Raw genomic sequence first — 21,300 nt, 5'->3', positions numbered from 1 at the left:
AATTGTTACCGCCATCTTAAGTACTGGCAGAAAAGTCCTGCCAGTACTAAATAAGAGTTTTTTTGTTTTTTTTTAAATAAAAATTATAAAATATTTTAGTTGTGATGGACCCCCTGCCTTAGCACCAACCTCCCTGATCCCCCCCTCCAGCTCTCTAACCCTCTCCCCTACCTAATTACCGCCATCTTGGGTACTGGCAGCTGTCTGCCAGTACCCAGTTTGGCCCCACAAACCAAACTATTTTAATTTTATTTATAACTTTTATTTGTATGTTTAATTATTTCTGTAGTGTAGCAGCCCCCCCACAATACCCCCACCCCCTCCCCCTCCCAGATCCTTTTAAATGTAAAAAAATAAAATAACTTTTTTTTCCCCTTCCCTCTTCATTGGTGTCAGTGTGGCTAATGCGCACACGTGCGCGCGCATCGTGCACGCGCGCGCACACGCTCCCTCCTCCCACCGGACAAAGGCACCATCGGCACCATCACTACCGGTGCAGAGAGGGCCACAGAGTGGCTCTCTCTGCATCGGAGGCTTGTAAAGGGGTATTGCAGGATGCCTCCATATCGAGGCATCACTGCAATACCCTCAGAGCTGCTGGAAGCGATTGTGATCACTTCCAGCACTCTGTTAGACAACTGGACGTACCAGGTACGTCTATTGTCATTAACAGTTAGTTTTTGCATGACGTACCTGGTACGTCAGTTGTCATTAAGGGGTTAATGTGATGTATTGTACCTTGTAATAGAAAAGAACCTATTGCCTCACTGTTATTCTTTTGTGTATACTGTGTTAAAAACATGCACACACCTTATAGGAAACACAGACATATGTAACTGTAGGTTGCAGATCAATCATTATAACCCAGATTAGGAATCCAGATGTGGCAGAGAGATTATGTCCTCCTACAGTTCAGAGACAAATGTTTTGTATATAAAATACTGCTCTGGTCCCATGAGTAACACCCACTCCTAACATGTGGGCTATAGGATGTTTTACCATTAATAATTTGCATCTGTAAGACTCATTAAGGCACCTGGGACCTGTTTAGAGGAAACTAGCTTTTTTTTTAAGTCTTTTAACCAGGACTAAGGTAGAAACTATTGGATCACATTCAGTCTTTTAGATACTGCTGAGCAAAGACCTGGTTTTCAAATCAATTTTTTTTTTCCAACTATTTTCCTGTTATTTCTATCCTTTTGAACTGTGACTGAATAAATTAGATAGTCCATTTAAATTATTTAAAGAGAAACAATTTGCTCACATACTGTCTATCATACATACTGTATGAAAAAGCAGCATATATAAATAACGCTGCCCCACCCCGTCTGTGAAAAAACTATTTTTTTCTTTTTTTTTTTTGAGAGGCAGGTAGTGCAGCCATCACCCATGTTCCAATAGAAAATCACAGGGCAGGGTGGTGCACCACCTACCTGTTAAAAATATATATTTATATAGAACATTGTAACGTAAGTATGAAAATATGTTGCTTTTAGAATATAAATACATATATAAATCTACATTACTAAATATGTTGCAAAATTAAATGGCTCCCTTTGCCATCATTTTATAGGGCCATTATAATATATTTTTTTTACATGCTTTAATACATAATGATTAGAGCATGTAAATTTTAAGACCAGCAATCTATTGCTATATGTTTATATGTTTTGCAAAGTGGATAAACCCATAGTAAAATTACTGCCCAGGATCCGCAGAGCATTGCTGGTCCAGAGGAGAATCTGCCACAGATCCAATGAGCAGCTCTAGTTAGACAGCTGAGACAAGCAACTAACGCTGCTGGATCTGTGGCAATTCCTGTGTTAAAAGAAAAAGAAATAAAATTTAAATAAAATATCGGATACAAATAAAATGCTGATTAAACATTCTAGTCAAATAACATTTCTCCATTTCCAACTGATAAACACAAATTAGAGATGATATGTTTTTCAGTTGTGTTTCTTTATACATATCATACTGTGGCTAACAATGACGTGAGTCTAAGAAATCCTGTCTGCATGTCTGAATATTTGCTAAAATGTGTCTCTTGGATGTGCCTAATTTGATACAAGCAAAAGTAAAAAACAAACAAAAATATGAATGTTGGAAAACCCATATGACAAGAGCTCTGGGATATACTGTAATACAAATATATACACTTTACTACAAATTAGCTCCATATGTGAAAAAATAGCATCTTGTTCAATAAAATGTTGCATACATGTACAAATGAATTAACACATTGCTACAATGTGTCACAAAGCGAGATACTGTACAATAAACTACCCGACTGCCCCATAAATAGCATCACAAGAGCTCAGTTCTGCTAAGTGCTACAATGTGTCACAAAGCGAGATACTGTACAATAAACTACACAACTGTCCTATACAGTATATTGGATCACAAGAGCTCAGTTCTGCTAATTTTATGCAGCATTTCCAAGTGACACAATATGTGCATTATCACAGAACATGCATATAAGTACTATACACAAGCACACTGGGTCACAAATGATTACATTATTATTAAGCACTGTCAAATGATGCTGTACAAGGAAAATGCGTACACAATGACAGTGATTCATGGTAGAAAATACAACTACATAAAACAGATTAAGCAAAATAAATTAGTACCGGAGGAGGAGCGGCCTACACCGTGTCACAAATGAATATACTGATAAGCAAATGTACATACTCTAACACAAATAAACACACTGTTTAGCAAATGTACATACCCTAACACAAATAAGCACACTGGTTAGCAAATGTACATACCCTAACACAAATAAGCACACTGGTTAGCAAATGTACATACCCTAACAAAAATAAGCATACTGGTTAGCATATGTACATACCCTAACACATATAATCATACTGGTTAGCAAATGTACATACACCATTATTATTATTATCATTATTATCAGGTATTTGTAGAGCGCCAACAGATTCCGCAGCGCTGACCCAAATAAGCCTACTGGTTAGCATATGTACATACCCTAACACATATAATCATACTGGTTAGCAAATGTGCATACCCTAACACAAATAAGCATACTGGTTAGCATATGTACATACCCTAACACATATAATCATACTGGTTAGCATATGTACATACACTAACACAAATAAGCCTACTGGTTAGCAAATGTACATACCATAACACAAATAAGCATACTGATAAGCAAATGTACATACCCTAACACAAATAAGCCTACTGGTTAGCAAATGTACATACCCTAACACAAATCAGCACACTGGTTAGCAAATGTACATACCCTAACACAAATCAGCACACTGGTTAGCAAATGTACATACCCTAACACAAATAAGCATACTGGTTAGCAAATGTACATACCCTAACACAAATAAGCACACTGATAAGCAAATGTACATACCCTAACACATATAAACCTACTGGTTAGCATATGTACATACCCTAACACAAATAAGCATACTGGTTAGCAAATGTACATACCCTAACACATATAAGCATACTGGTTAGCAAATGTACATACCCTAACACAAATAAGCATACTGGTTAGCAAATGTACATACCCTAACACAAATAAGCCTACTGGTTAGCAAATGTACATACCCTAACACATATAAGCCTACTGGTTAGCAAATGTTCATACCCTAACACAAATATGCATACTGGTTACCAAATGTACATACCCTAACACATATAAGGCTACTGGTTAGCAAATGTTCATACCCTAACACAAATAAGCATACTGGTTAGCAAATGTACATACACTAACACAAATAAGCATACTGATAAGCAAATGTACATACCCTAACACATATAAGCATACTGGTTAGCATATGTACATACACTAACACAAATAAGCATACTGATAAGCAAATGTACATACCCTAACACATATAAGCCTACTGGTTAGCAAATGTACATACCCTAACACAAATAAGCCTACTGGTTAGCATATGTACATACCCTAACACAAATAAGCCTACTGGTTAGCATATGTACATACCCTAACACAAATAAGCATACTGGTTAGCATATATACATACCCTAACACATATAATCATACTGGTTAGCATATATACATACCCTAACACAAATAAGCCTACTGGTTAGCAAATATACATACCCTAACACAAATAAGGATACTGGTTAGCAAATATACATACCCTAACACAAATAAGCATACTGGTTAGCAAATGTACATACACTAACACAAATAAGCCTACTGGTTAGCAAATGTACATACCCTAACCACATATACGCATACTGGTTAGCAAATGTACATACCCTAACACATATACTCATACTGGTTAGCAAATGTACATACCCTAACACAAATAAGCATACTGGTTAGCATATGTACACACCCTAACACAAATAAGCCTACTGGTTAGCAAATGTACATACCCTAACACATATAAGCCTACTGGTTAGCAAATGTTCATACCCTAACACAAATAAGCATACTGGTTACCAAATGTACATACACTAACACAAATAAGCATACTGATAAGCAAATGTACATACCCTAACACATATAAGCATACTGGTTAGCATATGTACATACACTAACACATATAAGGCTACTGGTTAGCAAATGTTCATACCCTAACACAAATAAGCATACTGGTTAGCAAATGTACATACACTAACACAAATAAGCATACTGATAAGCAAATGTACATACCCAACACATATAAGCATACTGGTTAGCATATGTACATACACTAACACAAATAAGCATACTGATAAGCAAATGTACATACCCTAACACATATAAGCCTACTGGTTACCAAATGTACATACCCTAACACATATAAGGCTACTGGTTAGCAAAATGTACTACACTAACACAAATAAGCATACTGATAAGCAAATGTACATACCCTAACACATATAAGCATACTGGTTAGCATATGTACATACACTAACACAAATAAGCATACTGATAAGCAAATGGACATACCCTAACACATATAAGCATACTGGTTAGCATATGTACATACACTAACACAAATAAGCATACTGATAAGCAAATGTACATACCCTAACACATATAAGCCTACTGGTTAGCAAATGTACATACCCTAACACAAATAAGCCTACTGGTTAGCATATGTACATACCCTAACACAAATAAGCCTACTGGTTAGCATATGTACATACCCTAACACAAATAAGCATACTGGTTAGCATATATACATACCCTAACACATATAATCATACTGGTTAGCATATTACATACCCTAACACAAATAAGCCTACTGGTTAGCAAATATACATACCCTAACACAAATAAGCATACTGGTTAGCAAATGTACATACACTAACACAAATAAGCCTACTGGTTAGCAAATGTACATACCCTAACACATATACGCATACTGGTTAGCAAATGTACATACCCTAACACAAATAAGCATACTGGTTAGCATATGTACATACCCCAACACATATAATCATACTGGTTAGCATATATACATACCATAACACAAATAAGCCTACTGGTTAGCAAATGTACATACCCTAACACATATAAGCATACTGGTTAGCAAATGTACATACACTAACACATATAAGCATACTGGTTATCAAATGTACATACCCTAACACATATAAGCATACTGGTTAGCAAATGTACATACCCTAACACATATAAGCATACTGGTTAGCAAATGTACATACCCTAACACAAATAAGCATACTGGGCAACAGCTTAGAACTCTCTACTAAATGCTATACACTTTATCTAACAAATAAGTATATTGTAACAAATATGTATTCTGGGGGAAAAATGAATCAGTTACATCAAATTAAAATGCCTTTCCACAAATAATATGGCATAATACATTGACACACTGCTCCATATAGTACCTGCCTGTGGGTCAGTATTCCCTTCATACTGAAGGTTTAGTTCAGTGTACCACAAAGTGTGTGACAATCTTATTAAATTCATATTTCTTGCTGTGTCTATAAGGCCCGCGTCAGAGATGAGATTGATGTATTCTTACTTTTGAAAAAATCCATTTGCCTCTTTAAGACTTGTTGATCTCTTTTCACTTTCAACAATTGTAAAGTTGTCTCTTCTAGTAAAAAATGCATATGAAGCTAGAAGTGAATTAAAGGGACAGTCAAGTCCAAAAAAACTTTCATGTTTCAAATAGGGAATGTAATTTTAAACAAGTTTCCAATTTACTAATGTTGCTTTGTTCTCTTGGTATTCTTAGTTGAAAGCTAATCCTAGGAAGGCTCATATGATAATTTTTAAGCCCTTAAAGGCCGCCTCTGATCATATGCTTTTTTATTTGCTTTTCACAACAGGGGAGAGCTAGTTCAGGTAAACCATATAGATAACATTGTGATCATGCCCGTGGATTGTGGCAGACACTGCACTAATTGGCTAAAATGAAAGTCAATAGATAATAAATAAAATGTCATGTGATCAGGGGGCTGTAAGAAGATGCTTTGATACAAGTTAATCACAGAGGTAAAAAGTATATTAATATAACTGTGTTGGTCAGACAAAACTGGGGAATGGGTAATAAAGGGATTATTTATCTTTTAAAACAACAAAAATTCTGGTGTTGACTGTCGCTTTAAAACAATGGAAAAGAAGAAGAAAGCACGTCATAGGGTAGACCTGATTAAACGTGCTGTGTCACTGAGAAACGCGTTGCTATATGCAAAATTGTTTTTAACCTTTTAAATAAACTTCTGCTGCTGAGACTTCTTGACCATTAGGGGGGTTGTTCAGACTTTAGTGCCTGTTTATTACATTAACTGCACTTCTTTCACCATCCCCCTATTGGAATTTTACCGGAATCTATTTGGGAGCCTAGTCTCTCCCTGAAGTCCATCCTGTGCTGCCGCTATGCACCGCTGTGTGTGGCCACTTGCCAGCTCCATCGGAATGTCTCCTGTGCTGCTGCTGTAGAAGCGGTCTGGCTGTATCCTGACACGGATTTAGTGCTGCCGCTGTGTGTGGCTATCCTTCAGCGTACCTTGCTGTTTGCTGTGAATGCCGTTGAGATTGACTCTGTTGGGCGACTTTGAGGACCCAGCCTGCCTATATTGCACTTATTAGTGCCTTCCTTCATGTGAGTAAATTTCATCTCTTTGTTTGCATTTCCTTTACACAAGTTAGTCTACGCTATGAGGCGCTTTCTTCTTCTTTTCCATTGTTTTAGTTCTCTCGAGTGTCTGGCTGGACATTACAAGTAAAGCTGTCTGTACTCTGCATGAGTAAGACCCCTTGATCCTCATCTGTGGACGTTCTTTCTATTTTTTTACTCTTTTGTAACTATTGGACTATTGGTGTTTATATACTGCTGTGGTTCACCTTCAATGTTTTTTATTATTTTTTTTATCCCTTTTTTTTTGTAATTTTGAGATACTACAGGTTTTTTAATTGTCATTTTAAACAGCTATTGATAATTGCAATTGTTTATTTTACATTTTGCAGATCACATTTTTTTTTACACATCTCACTCTTTGGCGCCTCTATAGTTTTTTTTATTCACATTTTAGTGTGGTATGAACAGACATATATATATTTCATAGAAGTGAGTTACATGGAGTATTAAAGTGAGGAGAATGAGCATGCACACAGCCTACTGGTATATTAGCTGTGAGTCACATGCACACAGCCTACTGGTGTATTAGCTGTGAGTCACATGCACAAAGCCTACTGGTGTATTAGCTGTGAGTCACATGCACAAAGCCTACGGTGTATTAGCTGTGAGTCACATGCACACAGCCTACTGGTATATTAGCTGTGAGTCACATGCACACAGCCTACTGGTGTATTAGCTGTGAGTCACATGCACAAATACCTACTGGTGTATTAGCTGTGAGTCACATGCACAAAGCCTACTGGTGTATTAGCTGTGTGACACATGCACACAGCCTACTGGTGTATTAGCTGTGAGTCACATGCACACAGCCTACTGGTGTATTAGCTGTGAGTCGCATGCACACAGCCTACTGGTATATTAGCTGTAAGACACATGCACACAGCCTACTGGTGTATTAGCTGTGAGTCACATGCACACAGCCTACTGGTATATTAGCTGTGAGTCACATGCACACAGCCTACCGGTGTATTAGCTGTGAGTCACATGCACAAATACCTACTGGTGTATTAGCTGTGAGTCACATGCACAAATACCTACTGGTGTATTAGCTGTGAGTCACATGCACACAGCCTACTGGTGTATTAGCTGTGAGTCACATGCACACAGCCTACTGGTATATTAGCTGTGAGTCACATGCACACAGCCTACTGGTGTATTAGCTGTGAGTCACATGCACAAATACCTACTGGTATATTAGCTGTGAGTCACATGCACACAGCCTACTGGTATATTAGCTGTGAGTCACATGCACACAACCTACTGGTGTATTAGCTGTGAGTCACATGCGCACAGCCTACTGGTGTATTAGCTGTGAGTCACATGCACACAGCCTACTGGTATATTAGCTGTGAGTCACATGCACACAGCCTACTGGTGTATTAGCTGTGAGACACATGCACACAGCCTACTGGTATATTAGCTGTGAGACACATGCACACAGCCTACTGGTATATTAGCTGTGAGTCACATGCACACAACCTACTGGTATATTAGCTGTGAGTCACATGCACACAGCCTACTGGTATATTAGCTGTGAGTCACATGCACACAACCTACTGGTATATTAGCTGTGAGTCACATGCACACAGCCTACTGGTGTATTAGCTGTGAGTCACTTGCACACAGCCTACTGGTGTATTAGCTGTGAGTCACATGCACACAACCTACTGGTATATTAGCTGTGAGTCACATGCACACAGCCTACTGGTGTATTAGCTGTGAGTCACATGCACACAACCTACTGGTGTATTAGCTGTGAGTCACATGCACACAGCCTACTGGTATATTAGCTGTGAGTCACATGCACACAGCCTACTGGTGTATTAGCTGTGAGTCACATGCACACAGCCTACTGGTGTATTAGCTGTGAGTCACATGCACACAGCCTACTGGTGTATTAGCTGTGAGTCACATGCACACAGCCTACTGGTGTATTAGCTGTGAGTCACATGCACACAGCCTACTGGTGTATTAGCTGTGAGTCACATGCACACAGCCTACTGGTGTATTAGCTGTGAGTCACATGCACACAGCCTACTGGTGTATTAGCTGTGAGTCACATGCACAGAGCCTACTGGTGTATTAGCTGTGAGTCACATGCACACAGCCTACTGGTGTATTAGCTGTGAGTCACATGCACACAGCCTACTGGTGTATTAGCTGTGAGTCACATGCACAGAGCCTACTGGTGTATTAGCTGTGAGTCACATGCACACAGCCTACTGGTGTATTAGCTGTGAGTCACATGCACACAGCCTACATGGTGTAAATATATTACCATCATGAACAAAGATGTAACACACCTTGTAAGAAATCAGTGTTTCACAAACTAACACAATGTCACAAAATAAACATACTGTGAAACAATTTGCCTTACTTTCCCCAAAGATGAGTATACTGTACTATTCAACAAAATACCAATTTCTAATATACCACAAATTAAATTAACACACAAAGTAACATATGATACAACATACAAATTAACATTTAGCACCATTGATTGAAGCAATGTTACAGCAATGTTGAAGAGATTTGAAAAATGTCCTGTGTAACGATACAAGACTGAGGACTGTGTAACGATACAAGACTGAGTACTGAGGCCAGTACTCCTTTTAATACAAATATTTTTTTATTTGGCAAGTTGAAGACATCAGTGTTATACAGGAATTGGCAAGTAAGTTATAGCTAGTGAAAGGAAAACAAGAGCCCGGGTCATGAAGAGATAACGTACCATTTTTGCCCCTGTGCCTCATGCTGTAGAACTTTGTACCCAAACTGAGAATCTTCTGGCCCTCGGAACACCTGCGGCCTTCTGGTGTCAATATTAAATGCTGACACACTCCCTAGGAAATGGAACAGAAACATGACAGGTGAAAATCGCTGATGCAGAGAAGAATGATGCAGTATAATTCATATTCGGAATCGGTATCTTTGGGAAGTGTATTTGTATACTGAAATGTTATGCTCAGTAATATTCTTTGGAAGTGAAATGGTTAAACACAAATTGTACTTTCAGTTTTCAGCCCTTGGCAGAAATGTGTGTAAGGGGCGGTTGCCACCGACCAGCACACAGAGAGTCTCTGTCCCACCAACAGCCAAGGGATTTAGTGAAACCTCAAGAAAAACACACTACCAATTACTCAGGGTGGGGTACAACCCTCCACCCAAACTCGCTTCCCTATAACATAAATGTAGGTATCAGTAACCAATCTGTTAATGTACTCTTGTAAATTACATCATCAACAGCTGTACAATGATAGGGATTCCCTAATCAATATCTAAATAGAAATGTATCACAATAGTGTGTGTAAGAATTGGTTACTCAGATGGAATATGCCCCAGGTCATACCAGCTATCCTCCATATCAGGCTACACATCTCAGAAATAGAACTCAGCTGCTCTATAATGTACAAGTATCTTTATTCATTAAAATATGGGGTCCACATCAATAAAAATAGATGCTTCAAGCCTGAAGGCCCTTAATAATGTCTGTAATTAAATTGTTAAGGCCTTTGGACTTGAAACATTGTCTTTTTTTTTGTTTATGTGGACCAGATGCCTTGATTAATGAAAAACATTTTACATTATAGTCTGGATCATATTTCTAATTGTATTTTAGGACCGGCAATCCCTATCAATGTCAGCATTAAAGGGACATTAAACATATTTTTTATAAAATAATGTGCCTTGCTCCAAACCGCCGATAAAAGCAGAAAAGCAAAATATGCAACCAATGTTTTTAAAATGCTGCAAATTACCAAAATGCTATTTCATTTGCAGGTTACAGAATTTGCTTTTTGGTCCCTCTAGGGAACATGGGACAAACGCAATTGTTACACAATACCAAAAAGTGTTTAATGTCCTTTTAAAGGGGCAGTAAATATAAAAAAAAGGTTACACTGTATCTTAATATAACTTCATACCCGCAAAGCACCACAGAGTGGTTTCTAAGTATGGACTCAATCACAATGATTTACAACATTTTTATCTCATGATTTTTCTACAAAATACCCTGTCAATGAAAAGTCAAAATATTTCTTTCATGTTTCAAGGTAGAGCATGCAATTTTATACAACTTTATACAACTTTCCAATTTACTTCTATTATTATATTTGCTTTATTCCATTGATATCCTTTTTTGAAAGGACACTCAGTAGCTGCAATGCATTACTGGGAGCTAGCTGTGATTGATTCCTGCACATATATTCCTCTTGTTATAGGTGTACCTGATGTGTTCAACTAAATCCCAATTATGCATTACCACACCAAGAACTTACAGAAGAATTCGAGATATCTGCACTCAAAATAGGAAACTGCCTGTCAGAGTCTGTACTAAACACATTCAGTGTGCAGGCATCAAGGTGTCCGAGAGAACTGTTCAGCGATGATAAACTGGAGAGGGCCTGTTAGACAGAAACCCTGCTCGGAAACCATCTCCAAAATCCATCTATCTGATACACCTACAATTTCAGCAGTCTTGTTTTTTGCCTTCAACAGGCGAATTTGACTGACTTTTTTTTAACAATAAGTCACTTACGCCTAGATTTAGAGTTTGGCATTAGCCGTCAAAACCAGCGTTAGGGGCCCGCTGGTATTTAGAGTCAGTCAGGAAAGGGTCTAACGCTCACTTTGCAGCCGCGACTTTTCCATACCGCAGATCCCCCTACGCCATTTGGGTATCCTATCTTTTCAATGGGATCTTTCTAACGCCGGTATTTAGAGCCTTGGCTGAAGTGAGCGTTAGAAATCTAACGACAAGACACCAGCGGCAGAGAAAAGCCAGGAGTTAAGAGCTTTCTGGGCTAACGCCAGTTCATAAAGCTCTTAACTACTGTGCTCTAAAGTACACTAACACCCATAAACTACCTATGTACCCCTAAACCGAGCCCCCCCCCACATTGCTGCCAATCTAATAAAAAATTTTAACCCCTAATCTGCCGACCGCACACCGCCGCAACCTACGTTATCCCTATGTACCCCTAATCTGCTGCCCCTAACCCCGCCGACACCTATATTATATTTATTAACCCCTAATCTGCCGCCCCCAACGTCGCCGCTACCTACCTACACTTATTAACCCCTAATCTGCTGACCGGACCTCACCGCTACTATAATAAAGTTATTAACCCCTAATCCGCCTCACTCCCGTCTCAATAACCCTATAATAAATATTATTAACCCCTAATCTGCCCTCCCTAACATCACCGACACCTAACTTAAAGTATTAACCCCTAATCTGCCTACTGGACCTCACCGCTACTCTATTAAATTATTCCTATTTAAAGCTAAATACTTACCTGTAAAATAAACCCTAATATAGCTACAATATAAATTATAATTATATTGTAGCTATTTTAGGATTAATATTTATTTTACAGGCAACTTTGTAATTATTTTAACCAGGTACAATAGCTATTAAATAGTTAATAACTATTTAATAGCTACCTAGTTAAAATAATTACAAAATTACCTGTAAAATAAATCCTAACCAAAGTTACAATTAAACCTAACACTACACTATCAATAAATTAATTAAATAAACTACCTACAATTACCTACAATTAAACCTAACACTACACTATCAATAAATTAATTACATAAAATACCTACAAATAAATACAATTAAATAAACTAACTAAAGTACAAAAAATAAAAAAAGAACTAAGTTACAAAAAATAAAAAAATAATTTACAAACATTAGAAAAAGATTACAACAATTTTAAGCTAATTACACCTACTCTAAGCCCCCTAATAAAATAACAAAGCCCCCCAAAATAAAAAAATACCCTACCCTATTCTAAAATAAAAATAGAAAAGCTCTTTTACCTTACCAGCCCTTAAAACATTACAACATTACAACCCACCACCCACATACCCCTAATCTAACCCAAACCCCCCCTTAAATAAACCTAACACTATCCCCCTGAAGATCTCCCTACCTTGAGTCATCTTCACCGAACCGGGCACCGATGGACCAAAAGAAGACATCCGGAGTGGCAGAAGTCTTCATCCTATCCGGGCAGAAGAGGATATCCGGACCGGTAGACATCTTCATCCAAGCAGCATCTTCTATCTTCATCCATCCGGAGCAGAGCGGAGCCATCTTCTTCCAGCCGACGCGGATCCATCCTCTTCTACCGACGCCTACTCGCCGAATGACGGTTCCTTTAAATGACGTCATCCAAGATGGCGTCCATCGAATTCCGATTGGCTGATAGGATTCTATCAGCCAATCGGAATTAAGGTAGGAAAATTCTGATTGGCTGATGGAATCGGGAGAAAAAAAGCACGCGTTGCTAACGCACCCCTTTGGCCGCAGAACTCTAAATCTAGCGGTTAGTTTCCCCATATGCAAAACCGTATAGATTTGTTAATTCACCAAATATTTTAGTAATATTACATCAAATTACACGTAAATATGTATTGCAGATGTTGCCAATTTAACAGAGAATAAGAAATGGTTACGAAACTAAAAAATCAGTCAACACTACTAAGAATAAGTAGGAAATGAATATCAAAATTACTATTTTTGACCAACGGGTCTAATAATTTGGCAAGGTACTGTATGTAGGTCAGAGTCATCTTTAATACATGATCCCAGTGCTTATGTCACCCCAAAGAGGATATTAACTGCAAACAATATTATGCGTTCCAACATAAGAATTCTCATTTAGCTCTTAAACTGTAACAAGACAGCTCACTGTGTCCTGCAATGCTGATTACGTTCAAGAGTTTGCAGTATGTTTCAGTCATTGCAAGGAGGGAACATTTAGTAATATATTTCATTTAAAGCTTATTTGTATTGTACCAGCATACAATTTTGTAAACTACGATTTTTTTCTCAAAAATAAAAAAAACTAAATTGAATAATTGCACTTTTGTTTGCGATGCTATTTTTTTCCATTTATTCCTGTTTCGTGTCTAATTATATTACTTGTGGGAAAACCCACTGAACAAAAAGTGGTCTTGACCAGATCAGACCAGAAAGACCCAGCACAGGTATCAGGCAACAGTGATATGCTACTATTGAACATTACTATCATTAGATTCCATGTTCTAATGTCATTCAAAAGTACATTACAGTTGACAATATGCCACATAGCACAATTTTCGATAGAAAATTAACTTCTGTTTTTGTTACGGTGGCAATACATTGAAAAACAATGTGCTGCAACCCTTTCTGTCTTGCAAGGGGTTAACTTAAAGAGACAGTAAACACCACAATTGTTATAGATTAAAAAGATAGATAACATCTTTACTACCCATTCCCCAGCTTTGCACAACCAACACATTGTTATATTAATATACTTTATAACATTTAAACCTCTAAATTTCTGCCTTTTTCTAAGCCACTACGGACAGCCTCTTGTCACATGCTTTTTTTATTAGCTTTTCACAAGAGACTGCTAATTCATGTGAGCCATATATATAACATTGTGCTCATGCCTGTGAAGTTGTGGCAGGCACTGCACTAATTGGCTAAAATGCAAGTCAATCGATAATAAATAGCCATGTGATCAGGGGGCAGTCTGCAGAGGCTTAGAAACAAGTTAATTACAGAGGTAAAAAGTACATTAATATGACCATGTTGGTTATGCAAAACTGGGTAATAAAGGGATTATCTATTTTTTTAAACAATAACATTTTAGGAATTGACTGTCCATTTAATTTGTCATAGGTGTTTCTAGAGTTTATACTAAGGTTTACACCTTGCCTGGCACAGAAAGCTACAACGTATTGCAAATTAATTCATTTGCACTACATAAGGACCACTTTAGGTATATACCTGTACTGACATTATGTATGTTGGTAGTATTTATCATGAGATTTATCCTTTTTATCTGCACTATACATGTAATTAATCAGCACAAACGCTTTACATGGAACATGGTGCTGGTAATATGTTATGTTCTAGCTGTAAATATTTCCCCAATGTAATTTCATATCTGCTATAATATTACAGCTACAATGTGGCTGTGGCTGCTTTGTCACTATGGACATAATACACCATAGCAGTGTCACCTGTGCATTACTTTGACAACTGACACGGAGGGTACAGTTTTTTTTATTAGCCATTGCTTCACAATGCACTTTGGCATCCAAGGAGTTAGCATTGATTCTGACCACAACCCATAATTAGCCCTTACTGTAGCCCTAACCAAATACTCAACCATAGCCCAACCCTAAAATAGCATCTGCCTATGAATTGTTTTTATTTTAATCTCACTTGCATCCCTTATTTATAAATGCTATCGGCTAGATTACGAGTCTTGCGTTAGCCTTAAAAAGCAGCGTTGAGAGGTCCCAATGCTGCTTTTTAACGCCCGCTGGTATTACGAGTCTGGCAGGTAAAGGTGTACCGCTCACTTTTCTTTCGGGACTCGAGCATACCGCAAATCCCCTTATGTAAATTGTGTATCATATCTTTTTAATGGGATTTTCCTAAAGCCGGTATTACGAGTATTGGAGAAAGTGAGCGGTACACCCTCTCCTGTCAAGACTGATACCGCGTTTAAAAGTCAGTAGTTAAGAGTTTTATGGGCTAACACTGTGATAAAAAGTACACTAACATCCATAAACTACATATTAGCCCCTAAACTGAGGCCCCCCCATATCGCAAACAGTTAACTAAAGTTGTTAACCCCTAATCTGCCGTCCCTAAAATCGCCGACACCTACCTACATTTATTAACCCCTAATCTGCCGCCCACAACATCGCCGCAACTATATTAAATTTATTAACCCCTAAACCTAAGTCTAACCCTAACCCTAACACCCCCCTAACTTAAATATAATTTAAATAAAACAAAATACAATTACTACAATTAAATTAAATATTCCTATTTAAAACTAAATACTTACCTATGAAATAAACCCTAAAATAGCTACAATATAACTAATAGTTACATTGTAGCTATTTTAGGATTTATTTTTATTTTACAGGCAAGTTTGTATTTATTTTAACTAGGTACAATAGTTACTAAATAGTTATTAACTATTTAATAACTACCTAGCTAAAATAAGTACAAATTTACCTGTAAAATAAACCCTAACCTAAGTTACAATTACATCTAACACTACAATATAAATAAATTAATTACCTAAATTAAATTAAACTAATTACAATAAAATAAAATAAAGTTCAAAAAACAAACAAACACTAAATTACAAGAAATAATAAAATAATTACAAGAATTTTAAACTAATTACACCTACTCTAATCCCCCTAATAAAATAAAAAGCCCCCCAAAATAATAAAAATCCCTACCCTATACTAAATTACAAATAGCCCTTAAAAGGGCCTTTTGCGGGGCATTGCCCCAAAGTAATCAGCTCTTTTACCTGTAAAAAAATTACAATACCCCCCCAACATTAAAACCCACCACCCGCACACCCAACCCTACTCTAAAACCCACCCAATACCCCCTTAATAAAACCTAACACTACCCCCTTGAAGATCACCCTACCTTGAGACGTCTTCACCTAACCGGGCAGAAGTGGACCTCCAGACGGCCAGAAGTCTTCATCCGATCCGGGCAGAAGAGGACCTCCAGAGGGGCAGAAGTCTTCATCCAGGCGGCATCTTCTATCTTCATCCATCTGGAGCGGGTCCATCTTCAAGCCAGCCGACGCGGAGCATCCTCTTCCACTGACATCCAACTGAAGAATGAAGGTTCCTTTAAATGACGTCATCCAAGATGGTGTCCCTTGATTTCCGATTGGCTGATAGGATTCTATCAGCCAATCAGAATTAAGGTAGGAAAAATCAGCCAATAGGATTGAGCTCACATTCTATTGGCTGATTGGAACAGCCAATAGAATGCAAGCTCAATCCTATTGGCTGATTGCATCAGCCAATAGGATTTTTCCTACCTTAATTCCGATTGGCTGATGGAATCCTATCAGCCAATCGGAATTCAAGGGACGCCATCTTGGATGATGTCATTTAAAAGAACCTTCATTCGTCAGGAGTCGTCGGAAGAAGAGGATGCTCCGCGTCGGCTGGCTTGAAGATGGACCCGCTTCGCTCCGGATGGATGAAGATAGAAGATGCCATCTGGATGAAGACTTCTGCCCGTCTGGAGGTCCTCTTCTGGCCGGATCAGATGAAGACTTTTGCCCTTCTGGAGGACCACTTCTGCCCGGATCGGATGAAGACATCTCAAGGTAGGGTGATCTTCAAGGGGTTAGTGTTAGGTTTTATTAAGGGGGGATTGGGTGGGTTTTAGAGTAGGGTTGGTTGTGTGGGTTGTAATGTTTGGGGGGGGTATTGTATTTTTTTTTTACAGGTAAAAGAGCTAATTACTTTGGGGCAATTCCCCGCAAAAAGCCCTTTTAAGGGCTATTTTTAATTTAGTATAGGGTAGAGATTTTTTATTATTTTGGGGGGCTTTTTTATTTTATTAGGGGGATTAGATTAGGTGTAATTAGTTTAAAATTCTTGTAATTATTGTATTATTTTCTGTAATTTAGTGTTTATTTTTTTTTCGTACTTTAGTTTATTTAATTTAATTGTAGTTAATTGTAGTTAATTTAGGAAATTATTTTAATTATAGTGTAGTGTTAGGTCTAATTGTAATTTAGGTTAGGTTTTATTTTACAGGTAAATTTGTTTTTATTTTAGCTAGGTAGTTATTAAATAGTTAATAACTATTTAATAACTATTCTACCTAGTTAAAATAAATACAAAGTTGCCTGTAAAATAAAAATAAATCCTAAAATAGCTACAATGTAATTATTAGTTATATTGTAGCTAGCTTAGGGTTTATTTTATAGGTAAGTATTTAGTTTTAAATAGGAATAATTTATTTAATTGTACTAATTTTATTTAGATTTATTTAAATTATATTTAAGTTAAGGGGTGTTAGGGTTAGGGGTTAGACTTAGGTTTAGGGGTTAATAACTTTATTATAGTGGCGGCATATTAGGGGTTAAAACATTTAATATAGTTGCGGCGACGTTGGGGGGGCAGATTAGGGGTTAATAACTATAATGTAGGTGTCGGCGATGTTGGGGGCAGCAGATTAGGGGTTCATAAGTATAATGTAGGTGGCGGCGGTGTCCGTAGAGGCAGATTAGGGGTTAATAATATAATGCAGGTGTCAGCGATGTCGGGGGCGGCATATTAGGGGTTAATAAGTGTAAGATTAGGGGTGTTTAGACTCAGGGTTCATGTTAGGGTGTTAGGTGTAGACATAAAAAGTATTTTCCCATAGGAAACAATGGGGCTGCGTTAGGAGCTGAACGCTGCTTTTCTGCAGGTGTTAGGTTTTTTTTTAAGCCGATTCTGCCCCATTGTTTCCTATGGGGAAATCGTGCACGAGCACGTTCAACCAGCTCACCGCTACCGTAAGCAGCGCTGGTATTACAGTTAGATGTGGAACTAAATTTTGCTCTTCGCTCACTTTTTAGAGGCTAACGCCGGGTTGCAAAAAACCTGTAATACCAGCGTTGTTTGTAGGTGAGTGGTGAGCAGAAACTAAGTGTTAGCACCGCACCCCTGTTAACGCAAAACGTGTAATCTCGGTGTATGTGTTTCCTTTTTAATGCAGCGTGATATATTCAGATACAGAACAGAATTCTTCCAATATCCCAATAAATCAAAAGAAATAAAAACATTTTGACAACATATAGTGAAAACAACTTTCTTAGAGTCTAGGGGTTAATTTGTTGGAAAGAGACCCCACAGTGGGGGGAGGAGGTATAATGTACTCACTTTGTCATTAAAATTCTTTGTGTTCTCAGTATGGTAAATTAAAGGCTGAGCTCAGCTCTAAATACATAGTGATTTCTGCAAACGTATAAAAATATCTCACCCACAGCCAACATCAGACAGTCAGCAGTGAACTGGGAACTTGCTGAGGAGCAAAAGTACATGTGCAGCAATGATGTGATACACACAGGAAAAAATTCTCTGCCCTTCAGGGACTCACTCTAAAATGTGATACATGGGTCTATAGAGTCACTAAGACTAGAATGGCCTCTCTAGTCTTTCCTATACCTATGTGATTCTATACACGATTCACTAAAACTATGTCACTTTAGGAATTCCCACACTAATACAGAGATACAAGATAGGCACACATTAATACAGTGATACACATTAGATACACACATACGGAAATAAATAGTTATATTCCCACTGATGCTGTAATTTACAGGGGTACATAAACAATTCTAAACTACGTGGGCACACACGCACTAGCACTGTCACACACACTAACACAATCATTCACCAGCATGCACATTTGTGCAACAAAACACAGTGTGCACATATTAAAGGGACAGTACAAGACTTTTTTTGTTTTGCTATAGAATAACGTCGCTCAAGTCTAAACATTTTTAAATCAAATTTACATGTCTGCTGCAATTTGTTTTTCAAAAGTTAAACTTCCCCGACGACTTGCCTTGGTTGGAGGGGACAATCTGGGCACGAGTCTGCGGACAATAACACTAGCCACTATCATATTGTTAGTATAAAGTGCATTGTTTTGCATTGCTTATCTGTTAAAGCCAATTATGTGCATATATGTAGCATGTTCAGCCTTAACATCTTGCAATTACACAACATTTCTATTGTGTTGCTACAGAACTGTGGTTTTCAAACTGTGAGGCGGCCTCCCCAGAAGACGGCGCTTGAGCATTTAAAGGAATAAGGGGAAGTGAGGGAGCAGTGACACTGTGCACTATCCTATGGAAACCACAGGCAGCAGCTGACCTTTGGCAAAACAGAGAACTTTTTTTTTTTGAGAGAAAGGGTGGGATGGAGGTGGAAGAAATGCACTGAGGTCAAAATCACTTAGTAACTGCATTGTGTTTATTGATCAGTAACTTGCATTTAACACAGGAGCAATAAAGTGCAAATTAAAATGTGAGTGATACACTCATCTGCTTGAGCATAATCAGCTCTTGAGAATTGTATGAAGCCTGGATGAGATGTAAATAAATTCCACAAATTAAAACTAAAAAGAAAAAAAATTACAATTTTCTTTAAAGAGAAAAAGTAAAGTAACTTCTATTATGAGGGCAGCTGTCTTGTATATTTTGTCAGAGGGGAGGCGGCCCACCACCTAAGACTTTAAAACCCCTGCTATTGAGTAACTTCTTACTTTCTTAGTCAAAATGTTTTTAAAATAAATTAACATCCTTTTTAATGTAACTGTTTTTCAATAGCCAAACTCCATGATTTACCAATCCGAGCTTGAATCTACAGACAACAAGTCTAACCAATGTCATAATGTTAGTTCAACATGCAATATTTTGCAGTTGTTATCAGTAAAAGCCAATTAAGGATAGATATGTAGCAGAGTTAGCCTTAACCAATCAGCAGGGTGCATTTTAATTTTTGAAAATTAGAAAATCTACAATTTTCAGAGCCAAATTACATGAAAAAGTGGGCAAAATAAATAATGAAAGTATATTGCAAAGTTGTTTTCTATGCATAATTAAACATTTTATGAACAGATGCATAAGAAGGATATACCTATCACACAGACTAGTACACAGTTTAGAAATGGCATCTGTCTTTGAGGGTTAAACGCGTTATACAATCTGTGGTCTTTCAGACTCATGTCCCCAATAGTGTGGAAATATTTTAGCAAATGTGTTCTGTAAATGCATGTAATTGTTAAATATAAGCACATCCAGCTCTGGAAAAAATTAAGAGACCACTGCAAAATCATAAGTTCCTCCGGTTTTACTATTTATAGGTTTGTGTTTATAAAATAAAACAAAAATGTTCATTTTACTACTGATAACATTTTCTCCAAATTCCAAATAAAAATATTGTCATTTAGAGCAGTTATTTGCTGAAAATAACAACTGGTCAAAATAACGAAGATGCAGTGTTTTCAGACCTCAAATAATGCAAATAAATCATCTTCATATTAAGTTTTAAACAACACATTACTAATGTTTTAACGTTGCAAGAGTTCAGAAATGAATATTTGGTGGAATAACCTTACAATCACAGCTGTCATGAGTCTTGACATGCTCTCCACCAGTCTTTCACATTGCTGTTGGGTGACTTTATGCCACTCCTGGCACAAATATTCAAACAGCTCGGCTTTGTTTGATGGCTTGTGACCATCCATCTTCCTCTTGATCACATTCAAGAGGTTTTCAATGGGATTCATCAGAGAAGATAACCTTACTTCAGTCCTCTATGGTCCAATCCTTAT

At 37.5% G+C, this 21,300-nt stretch overlaps 1 protein-coding gene across 1 annotated transcript in view; it reads right to left on the bottom strand.

Annotated features, from left to right (window-relative positions):
• The window catches only part of ITGA10 (integrin subunit alpha 10), a 203,538-nt gene that overhangs the window by 152,803 nt on the left and 29,435 nt on the right, over window positions 1–21,300 (bottom strand). Inside the window, 1 exon segment of the mRNA XM_053704493.1 lies at window positions 9,853–9,964. Coding sequence (XP_053560468.1) covers window positions 9,853–9,964 — 112 coding nt within the window.

The sequence above is a fragment of the Bombina bombina genome, chromosome 1 (genome assembly GCF_027579735.1).
Source record: "Bombina bombina isolate aBomBom1 chromosome 1, aBomBom1.pri, whole genome shotgun sequence".
Lineage (NCBI taxonomy): Eukaryota > Metazoa > Chordata > Amphibia > Anura > Bombinatoridae > Bombina > Bombina bombina.
Note: the sequence above shows the minus strand (reverse complement) of the source record. Positions and strands in the feature narration are given on the sequence as shown.